The sequence below is a fragment of the Gymnoscopelus braueri genome, assembly GCF_963280865.1.
Source record: "Gymnoscopelus braueri genome assembly, chromosome: 3".
Lineage (NCBI taxonomy): Eukaryota > Metazoa > Chordata > Actinopteri > Myctophiformes > Myctophidae > Gymnoscopelus > Gymnoscopelus braueri.
In genome coordinates this window covers 39,098,612-39,110,344 of record NC_137612.1, presented here as the reverse complement: position 1 = coordinate 39,110,344, position 11,733 = coordinate 39,098,612, and the positions used below count along the sequence as shown (strand labels likewise).

The following is an 11,733-nucleotide window of genomic DNA, read 5'->3' as shown; positions in this document are numbered from 1 at the left end:
TGTAACCGCCGCGGATCACTCATTCAACCACAGGTTGGTATGTTAAACCGTTTTTTAAAGATAGTCCTGTTTGTCAAAATATGTGAAAACATGTGAAAAATGTTAGCCGACATGACGATTGTCAATGTGAAAGAAATGCCTGTCTGTTGAAAAGTTGATAACATTTCAATGATGTTGTGGAGTTTGACAGCTAGCAGGTGGACCAGCCCTATTGAATGCCACTGTGTTCTATTGTGACAGTAAGTGATGGCCTTGCACATCAGAGCACATGGGTTTCAATGGGACCTTTACAATTATGTAGCCCCAGCCCAAGCTATATAAGCATGACACCATGATATATAAGCATGACCATGATGACATTATTTTGGCTTGCACTGTGCACATCAATGGCATTATTGTTGATGACATGTTTGTGTAGCATCATCGCTTGCATATTCATGTTGCACAGCTTATGTGGTATGCAGAAACCTGTTTAACATCAGTCGAGACATGGATTATTAACCTCATCAAGATATTTATTTTTATATAGATTGGTGTGCTCATGGGCCATTACTTTTTCTTAGTTCTTGCTGACATTTTAAGGTAAATTGAATAGGCATATAGTTGATTTACACTGGAATATTGGAATAAATGGAATATTTTGTCCTGGTGGTATAAGTAGTAATGTCTACTCACTGAATGGACGAATCATGCTTAGTTACAACAATAAGGGAACAATAAAGGGAAGGCAAAGTAAAAAATAAATCAAAATATGTTTGAAATGGTCTCTTATAATTACATTTGACACATGTTAATAGAGTTGATAAAGGGTCGTAAATCCTGCTCTGTGTTAATTAAAACTATTTGTAGTTAAACCGCTGAAAACCCAGTGTAAAAAGGATGAGACGAAATCAAAGACCGGTTCTCAAATTAAAAGGTTGACATTGTATTAAGAGAAAGAATCAATCCACAAGGCACCGTACAGCAAAAATATCTCTCTGATATTACAAATACAGGCAATAGTATTTATACACAAGTTGGAGTCCGGACATCAGATATAAGGTGGATCCTAACGATTGGTTAAGACCCTTAGACGTCAGATCATATCTGATGAGCTGTCAGGCATCAGGGTGTCATCATAATAAGTTGTTGTTCATCTTATAGTGTCCTTGTGTACAACTTTTGGTTCCATAAACAAGTTATTCCTTTGATATCATAGGACATGTGGCAGGTTTATCTGTGACAGGGTGACAGCTGACAGAGTAAATTAGTGACAATATCCCGGTCATACAGAGATATAGGTCATCGTACAGAGATACAGGTCATTAGGACATTAAATCACAAAGCGTTGACCAAGACATGTTTTTACTGATTGGAAACATATGGAGCCGGCACCAGATAGCAAATATGGAGTCAGCTACATGGCCTTGGTAGAGAAAGTATAGTAGAGTTACAAAAGGCATGTTTACAAGACTGAAGTACAGGCCCAAAAAGACATCACTATATTAATTTGACTGGTTAGATCGATATTTCTAGATCATATCAATCTGGTCCACAAAACATATAGTTTTAACTCCATCACATATAGTCAAGCAAATGTGAGATAAATGTGTTATCTCACATAAGTCACATTTATTAAGGACCCAGGTTATTTACTGTATTTGATTGGAAAATAATGAACAACAGGCATTCGCTATAAACATAGTGCCTGAGATATTGTCTTTTCAAGTGATCTTTTGGGGTCCATTGTGATTATGTGATCTAGATTCTAGGCACTACATCACACACACCTAATCTAAAATATTGTCTAGTTGTCATATTTATTTTCTTTTTGAGGAAATGTAACTGTAGTCACAACTGTGCATTGATCCTGTCCATTTAGTCTAGATCCTGAAATTCTTGCATCAGTATACCCAGCTGCAGACACAGTTCAAACCCGGACATAGTATGACCTTTGTTGTTGACATTATCACTGTGTAAACTGTGTGGAACACTGGGAACACACTCAACCCAGATGTTACGCTGTTATTTGAAAAAAAGCCTCTTACCGTAACTGATATCGATCAGCTGTTATTTGAAAAGCCTCTTACTGTAAATGATTAAAATAAAATAAAAAATGCTATACTTGCCATTCAAATTCAATTTAAATGGCAAATGAAAGGCTCTTTCTTTAATAATGTACTTTAATTTAGTACTTTAATTTAGTACACATACTCCAAGATTAACTTGATAACATTTTTTTTAATGATTGGTATTTGTTGGAATAAATTGTAGACAGTAAGCATAACTCCAGCTGATGGTGTGTAGAGAGAGATTGTGTACTGATTTACTATGTGGGAGTTCCTATCTCAAATCTATTGATCTTCGCTCAGTCCAGAAACATAGATAAGCTGTACGTAATGAGACTGAAAAGTTGCTGTTCCTATAACATTCACAGCAGTCTAATAATTGTCTGCTTGCGTTTGGACACTCATTACCAGGAAGCAAAGTGTAATTTACTTTGGTCTTATTCTTCATATAGCCAGAAATCATTACACTAACAATAATCTGCACTTGTGAGACATTTCAAACGGAAGGAGGACAGAATCTATGCTAAGTAAGTCTAGCGTAGTTTTAAACACACAGTCTATATAGAAACAGATAAATGTTCAATGCAAGTTGTCTTTTTTTTAATTATTATTATTACCGTATTGCCTTGCTTTTCAGTAAATTGCACTTTTGATTTTATATTTTCTGTTTCCCGTTGTTGTTTGTTTGTTTTGTTTTGTTTATTCCTTCTCTCTCTCTGTGTGTTACCAATATAAAAGTCAGGTGTAGTCAGGTGTAGTCAGGTGTAGTTTAATGTGTACATTATAGCAACATTGAATTGGCTCACAGAATTGTTGGACTTACTGTATTATGTTCCATTCATTTTCAGATAGAAGGTTTTCTTCTATATAACACCTGAACAACTAAAGCTGAAATAGAGGCCGTGCATGAAGTGTTTGTTTAGGTCTCTTTCTTCAGCCTGTAAACGTTCAAAAAACACTTTCTAAAGAAAACTCCTCATTTCTGTGCAGTGGTATGAGAGTAGGTAAAACATTGGATAAGCATGAAATTACTGTTCTGCTGTTTACAGGATCCAGTAATCAGACACAAAATTATTGTATTTCATTTGAAAAACTGTCTATCTCATATCAACACAGTAATTGTTGTTTTAAACATAGCAACCATTGTTTCTTCCTATAGAGGGTAAATGGGAATTCTATGCATTCTGTGTATGGCCTCTATTGACTCAATTAAATTGGATTCAGTTTGAGAGAAAAGATGATCCAGTTGTTTGTATTTAAAAATGTCATACCATGGTTTGAGACTTGATGTAAGCTTTGATCTTTCTTTTATTGTTATTTCCTTATAGGAGCTAAGCTCTCTGAGTATGTGGCATATCGTGAGGTTGTCTCTGCTTTTGGCCTCTCTGTGTGCCCACGTGTGCCATGGCGAGGAGAAGCAAGAGGGACAGAAAATGGGCCATGTTTCAGTAGTCATAGTCGGAGGAACAGGTGACTTGGCAAAGAAGTATCTGTGGCAGGGCTTCTTCCAGCTATACACCAAACAGATTAGCAGTGGGTACACTTTCTCCTTCTATGGTGGAGGACTGTCACCTGTGGATAAAGGCACGCCAAGCTTTTTTGAGATTCTGAAGGGTGTGAACTGCTCAAAGGACTTGTCCCCGGAGCGTTGTGCCCTGTATAAAGCGCAGTTCCTGCGTCTAGCACAGTACCAGCAGCTGAAGACCACAGAAGACTACCAGGCTCTGTGTAACAATATGGAACAACAACTGCAGCAGGAGGGGATGGTGGACGCCGGGAGGCTCTTTTACCTATCAGTACCTGCCTTTGCATATGCAGACATTGCCGATAAGGTCAATGGTAGTTGCAGACCGTCTAATGGGGCGTGGCTGAGGGTAGTGCTGGAGAAACCTTTTGGCCACGATCTCACCAGTGCACAAATACTAGCAACTCAACTTGGGACCTCCCTGACGGATGAGGAGATGTACAGAATTGACCACTACTTGGGGAAGCAGGTAATGAAACCCAACATCTCTCTACACTTGGCATGAACCAGTGGTTTTCAACGTGGGGTCCGGGGACCCCCAGGGGTCCTTTTAGGGGTTTTCAGGGGGTCCCCAGCTAAATTTGTTAACATCAAAATGTGTGTAACCACTTTCATACACATTGGATATCCTATAGTAAAATTGCCTACAGGGTGGGTGGACCGACACCGCAGACTGTGGACCGCAATCACAAACGTAACATCCACACCAAACTTGGCACAAACAGTGTTGACCATAAAACATTTGATTCTGTGTCAAAAAGAAAGTTTGAAAACCGCAAAAAAGGGTATTTATTAGTATGTAATATAATTGAATATTCAAATAGTTTTTCACACAGAATCAAATGTTTTATGGTCATGATTCACCAGGAGCAGTTTGGTTAAAATGATTTGCATAAATATTTTCGGAAATAGCCGCACACTGTTATGCCCTATCCGCACCAAAAATGGTCACAAACACTGTTGACGGGTCGAACATTGTCCCACCAGGGGCCACATCAGGGGCCCCCGGCGGACACTGGCACACTGTTGCTCCAATCCTCACTAAACTTGGCACAAACACTGTTCAGGAGTCTGCCATGAAAATGGTCACACCAAAAAAACGAAATTGCACACATATGGGGCACTAAAGCATTGTTCACACTTCAAAAGGCCACTTCAGTGACCATTGCTCTAATCAGCGCAATGTGAATATACTGTAGGGCTGGATTTGAAGGCCACAAAGGCCTGAAAATCTTGTTTGATTTTTTTTTTAAGATATACAAGCTCACGTGTTGCATCACAATGTGTTGTGAGCTTGTAGATACACTATAAAATCTTTGACATTTTTTAAAAACATTTTAACAACATAAATCTTGTACGGAGGTCCCTGGCACAAAATATTTTCAGATGGGGGTCCGCATCCAAATAAATGCATATTAATTTGGGGGTCCTTGACAAGGGAAGGTTTGAGAACCAGTGGCATAAACAACTTAGGACCAAACTGTGTCAATACTGTACATACAACATTTTCTATTCACAGCTTCGGCTATATGTCTTACATAAACACACTGTTAATGTGACTGTTAATGGATTTATTTTGCGTTTGTATTTAATTTGTAAATCATTCTTTTCTTCTTATGTTAGGCTATACTTTTCAAATTAATCCACACTTATTTGACATGAAACGATAATGATACCTCTATAAACCTTGACGGGGGGAAACAATAATGATGCAATAAACAGAGGTGGACAGTAACGAAGTAAATTTACTTGAGTACTGTACTTAAGTACATATTCTGAGGATCTGTACTTTACTTGAGCATTAGATTTCTTTGATACTTATTACTCTTACTCGAGTACATTTTCAAGACATATTTTACTTTTACTCAAATACATTTCAAGGAAGGCTGAAAAGTACAAGTTACTTTTTGGTTCGCTGGTTGTTGTTTTTTCCTCCTAAAATGCAATTGGTCTCTATGGTCCCTGACCATGTTGCAATATATTTTTTTCTTCTTGTTCCATGGAACAGTGCATATTATAAATATATTGACCTATGATGACATGTCAATGTTGTCAGTTTCTGGGGGAAGTCGGAGGTCAAGAAATTCCAAAAGGGAGTTAGAATCTCAAGAAGGGGAAGTGTACCGGATTGCCTGATGGAGTCATCATTATTAGGAAATGTGGCCATATACAGTAATTGCATGTGTCTGTGTAGTCCATGGACCACTGGTTGAGAAACAGTGGGATGTATCATGGAATGCATGCATACAGTAGCAAGTGTAGCAAAGCACTAATCTTAGCCAACACAACAGTGGTCCCCAAGTTGATTCTTAATCAGGGTGGTGGTCCCTGGTTCACAATCAGTTGAAAACCCCTGATTTAGAAAGTTTAAAACTATAAATCTCACTGGAGTTTAGGCTATAGCACTAGTATTTAGCACATAGCAGTGACATATGGTACTTTTTTGCCTTGAATATTATTGAAAGGCAAAGAGTGACATGCTTTGTTTTTTGCCTAGAAAACAATGCACGTGCCTGCACATTTTTATTTTATTAGGACTCATAGAATCACAAAATGTCCCTGGGCTGGGACCCATTCAAATGACCACTCCTGGGTCCTGACACCCACTAACTACATTGAAAATCACTGCTACTGCTTAGATGAGGAGTTATTTTGTTGCATTGGCATTGCTGAGGTTTTAGACATATTTTAGTTTGTTCAAGACAGTATATTTAAATTGAATATTTTGTGATTATTTGGTTATTTTGTGCTGCACCACTAGGCTATAAAGATATTAATTTAGATTACTCGTTTTGAACCAATGCTGCACTAATTTGACTTGTGATTTAAAACAAAATACAGCAATTCATTGATGTGAAAAATAAGAAATATACTTTTAATTTTACTTGTACTTTAATTAATGTAATTAATTAATTTAATTGTATGTAATTTTAAAAGCATTTACTCTTGAATACTTAAGTACCTTTAAAAGCAAGGAATTTTTTACTCTTACTTGAGTCATATTTTGACTGAGCTACTTTTACTTGTAGTGGAGTAAATTTAACCAGGAGTACTCTGTACTCTTACTCAAGTACTGGGGTCGAGTACTCTGTCCACCTCTGGCAATAAATGTAACTTTGCTGAATTACCTACATTATGTCAAGCAAGTTTCTGGTCTCCAGTTGATTTTCATACCGTACTGAAATAAATGGAATCCAATTAAAAATCGAACAAACCACAGGATTCTTTGGGAAATGGTTGGCAGTATACCGTGAATCGTAGTCACTGGGCTTAACCATACCATCAGTATGGTTCTTTTAACAACTTAGTAAAGCATTTAATTTAATAATACATTTTCTGCTTTTATTAAAAGGTTGTTTCAAAGATACTGCAGTTCAGAAAAGAGAATAATAAGTTTCTCAGTCCCATCTGGAACAAGCACCATATTGAGAGAGTGGAGATTGTATTGAAAGAGACCCTGGATGCCAAAGGTGATAACAACTTAACACAAGTACATAACACTAAGAATTTAAAGGAACAGAACACCTATATACACATATATATACATAAGCAGAATTATGCACATTGAGTAAAATGTTTTATATTGGCTACTGTCTTCAATCATTTATCACTTAATTATAATTTTGCTCACTTTTTCTCCTCCTCACTTGTCCCCAAAGGTCGTATTCCATTCTATGACCAGTATGGAGTGATCAGAGATGTGCTACAGAATCACCTGACTGAAGTCATGTCTCTGTTGACCATGAAGCTGCCAGAGAATCTTAACAACGCTAAAGAGGTTCTCCGAAACAAGCTGAGGATCTTCAGTGTCTTGCAGCCCTTAGGAAAGAACCGGGCTGTTATAGGCCAGTACCAAGGGTACAACAAAGAGGTTCAGGCTGAGCTGAATAAGACAAAGGATTACTTTAGTTTCACTCCAACCTTTGCTGGTAAGTGTTTTATAATTTATTTTTCATTTCTCAAATTCTTCTAGTTTGCCACACCGCAAATCTTAAATATGTATTCTGACCCACTGACTATTTATACTCTTGTGCAGAAGTTAAGTGTGCTTTTTCCCCTTGTTTCAGCTGTTATGATACACATTGATATGGCACAGTATGAAGGAGTACCAATCATTCTGACATCAGGGAAGATGTTAGATGAGCGGGTGGGGTATGCGCGCATTGTCTTCAAGAATGACATTTTTTGTGTGCAAAACCAAAACAGCGTGCACTGCAAGCCCAAACAGGTCATTTTTTACTTTGGCCATGGCAGCCTTCAATATCCAGCCATTCTTGTCACAAAGAATCTATTTAAGCCATCTCTAAAGGACAGGGAGTGGAAGGACGTGACAGAGCATAAAGATGTCAGTGTTCTAGGCTTGCCAATTTCAGACTATTACATACTAGCTCCAGCAGAGCAGAGGGAAGCTTATGCAGAGCTCATTGCACAGATTTTCCAGGGACGAAAAGATAGCTTCATCAGTGCAGAGAACCTCCTGGCCTCCTGGGGCTTATGGACGCCCTTGCTAAACAGCCTGGCCAACTCTTTCCCTCGCATCTACCCTGGGGGTGACGACAACGGAGGCCTGTTGGACTTCTATCTGAGAGCAAAGGAGATAAGCTTTGCCAGCGAGGCTGTGGTAATGACCACCCCGAACCAGATGGGTGGTATGGCAACAGACAGCTTCCAGGTGATGCAAGGTAAGTATCGCAGCAACGACATGGTGTCTGCCTGGCCCGAGGAGCTCGTCCAGAGGCTAGCCGCCGACCTCCAGGTGGCAGCGGAGGCAGCAGTGAGTGAGGGAGGCACATTCCACCTCGCCCTGTCCGGGGGCTCCTCTCCCCTCGCCCTGTTCCACAGGTTGAGCCAGCACCATTATTCCTTCCCCTGGAAGAATACCCATGTGTGGCTGGTGGATGAGCGCTGTGTTCCCCTGACAGAGTCAGAGTCTAACTTCCATAACCTGCATGAACACCTGCTGCAACACATCAGGATTCCCTATTTCAACATCCACCCCATGCCTGTGCATTTCCACCAGCGTCTGTGTGTGGAGGAAGATGGCGGGGCACTGCTCTATGAGAGAGAGATCACCCAGTTAGTTAACGGCTCCAGCTTCCACTTTGTGCTCTTGGGCGTCGGTTACGATTATCACACAGCCTCTCTGTTCCCTGGTGCTAAAGTAGATGGCCACGGGGACAGTCTGGTGGCCCTCACAGAGAGCCCTGTTAAACCTCACCAACGCATGAGCCTGACTTTTAGGGCCATTAACAGGGCCCGTAAGGTCGCCGTGCTAGTGATGGGCAAAGGAAAGCACGAACTTGTCACCCAACTGAGCCGCGTTAAGGACGACCTTAACAAATGGCCTGTTACCGGGGTGCGGCCAGATAACGGCAGGCTTGTTTGGTACATAGACTATGATGCACTTTTAGGGTAGGACCTGCACATCAGACTTTTAAATCGATAAAACCATAGCAACATCTATGATTTTACTTACGTGCTGAATTTTGACCAAGAATGTATTGATGAACCAGAGCCGAGATGGTTTGTCTCTGAACATTGCAGGGAAATGAAAAAAAATTGATTTTCTCCCACTTGTTTGAATGTGTTTGTGTGAGAATGAGCAAGTGAAAGACATTGTCCCGAGTGTGCTTGGGCAAATAATATCAGCAAATATTGTATGATTATATGGAAAATCTTTTACTGTACTTAGCTGCTTTACGAGTGGTGCTTTTATTGGACATTAGTGAGTGCAAGAAGGATTAGACAATTCAAGGGGCATTATTTGAGTCATTTTGGTACTCTTTACAACTTCATTGACACAATATTAATACGCATTGCTGATGCAATAGATTCCCCCATCATCTATCAAACATTTCCAAATGCTGTTAGTGTTGACAACAACTCCCTGCAGAATTACTGACTAAACTGATACACAACAAAACATAAAAACTTGTGCTACGGTGTTCTGATACCTCTATGACAATCAATCTGTGGTGTCATTTACAAACACTTAAACCAATATTAAAAACTACTAAAGGGAAATGGTAGATAGATACTGTCCAAGCAAACTGATCACATATCACCACTGTTGTGAAAATGAGAGGAATTGTAATGTAATAATATTAGGCTACTCTGTGACATGTTACCCTACTAAACTTTGTGTGTGTGTGTGTGTGTGTGTGTGTGTGTGTGTGTGTGTGTGTGTGTGTGTGTGTGTGTGTGTGTGTGTGTGTGTGTGTGTGTGTGTGTGTGTGTGTGTGTGTGTGTGTGTGTGTGTGTGTGTGTGTGTGTGTGTGTGTGTGTGTGTGTGTGTGTGTGTGTGTGTGTGTGTGTGTGTGTGTGTGTGTGTGTGAGAGAGACTGTGGAAATGCAAGGGAAGTTTGCTGATCTCAGGTGAATAGAGAAATATATTTGAATACAATTAGCTATGTAATCAAAATTTCTAGATTGTATATAATTTATTCTGTAGTAAGTAGGAAAGCACTAACTTCAATTTTTGTTATCGATGAGGAAAAATTGGCTAATTACTATAAATGAATGTGTCCTTGTTTAATTCACCACAAATTAGAATTACAACATGCATAATAATTAAGTGATTTGAGTGCCTTATCAGCATACAGCTGAATTGTGTGAGATGTTAACTGTTATGCTGCATGATGTGACCAAACATTTCCAACCCATACAGGATCATTTATTTTAATTTTAATAGTGACCTACCAAAATATCTACGTAGAAAATAAATGGTTAAATGATTGAAGAATGAATGTTCAGTTAATTTCTTGACATAAGACTAATACATAATATTTATACAGTACATTCCAGGGCCAGCCCAAGCCTTTTTGCTAAACAGAATTGTGATTTAGCTAATCTTTTATTATTACCAGATTTTGGAGGCATTACATATCAATTGAGTTAAGACAATGGTGTGGTAATACATGACAATTTATTTCATTTTATTTCATGCTTGCTTGAGGGCCCCCTGGTGGGGGACCCTAGTTGTCTGCAGGGCCCTATAGTCTCTCAAACCATGGACAACCATTCCACAATCTTCAAATGCTATAATACACTGTTTCCCAAACTGTGGGTCGGGACCCGTTTTTATGGGTCGCGAGTAAATAGCCCTTTATTTTTTGTTTTTAATTATTATTATTTCAAAAGATTTTCAAAAATGTCCAAAAGAAAGATTCTAGTTTTGTTATAAATTGAAAACCAAAAACAATCAAGAAATTCCATAAATTAGAAGAAAAAAAAAAATATCTTGAAGTTGTGAAAATAGCAGATCTACAAGCTCACAGCGCGGCACAACACGCCGCATCGCCATTGTGAGTTTGTAGATCGGCTATTTTCACTAGTTTGGGTCCCGGAGAGACATCAAATTTCTCTTTTGGGTCTCGAGCTAAAATGTTTCGGAAGTGGGAACCACTGCTATAATAGGTATATGTATGACGGAAGCATTTGATTTGAAAATTGTGTGAGTCAACAGACTCGAGAGACTAGCAGGGCCCTAACCCTCCTCTTAGTTGGCTCATGCCTCGGGCTGGCCCTGATTATTCTTTCTTTTAGTTTGTAAATCTCATCTGGATGTAAAAGACCTGATAAATGTTCTATACATATCGTTGCTGTCGGGCTGAAACCTTGTATCAACATATTTAAACTTTTAATGTTTTGTTTTGGTAAATTAATGGCCTACTTCGTCACACAACAGTGTCATGCAAAACTAGCGAAAATAGGCGATCTAGAAGCTTAAAACGCTATGCGACGTGTTGTGAGCTTGTTCATCGGCTATTTTTGAAAGAAGTTAAATCTGTCTGTGGTTTTCTTGAATTTTTAACCAATTAAAAGTATTTACAAGAGCTTGTAACTACATCAGATCCATTGGAACACAGGTGTTACGGAGACGTCCCCTATATACAGGCACCTCTCCTAATAGGAATATATGGATGATATGGCGAGTATAATCTACCACTATATAAGGCTGAGCCGATGACAGATAATTGAGTTCAGAGATATTTCAGTTCAGTAAGAATAATATTGTAACTAATAAGAAAGGAGAAGATCCATTCAAAACACAGGTTTGACATTTCCTGAAAAGTTATGGTTTTGGACATAAAGGTTTCCGCCCGACAGCGACAACATACAAAATGTGTTTGCTGTTCAGTGCCAGTGAGCAGTGAGGTC

General features: G+C 39.0%; 1 protein-coding gene across 2 annotated transcripts; it reads left to right on the top strand.

Annotated features, from left to right (window-relative positions):
* Window positions 1-9,844, top strand: h6pd (hexose-6-phosphate dehydrogenase (glucose 1-dehydrogenase)). Of its 2 annotated transcripts, none has more exons than XM_080421655.1 (5): window positions 1-37; window positions 3,377-4,042; window positions 6,926-7,043; window positions 7,233-7,502; window positions 7,641-9,844. In XM_080421655.1, the coding sequence occupies exons 2-5, from the start codon at window positions 3,395-3,397 to the stop codon at window positions 8,987-8,989; spliced, it is 2,385 nt and encodes a 794-aa protein (XP_080277781.1). In that variant the 5' UTR covers window positions 1-37; window positions 3,377-3,394; the 3' UTR covers window positions 8,990-9,844. The 2 variants fall into 2 exon arrangements, with proteins under 2 accessions (XP_080277781.1, XP_080277782.1); XM_080421656.1 differs by having other exon boundaries at window positions 18-33.
* Window positions 9,845-11,733: the final 1,889 nt, after the last annotated feature.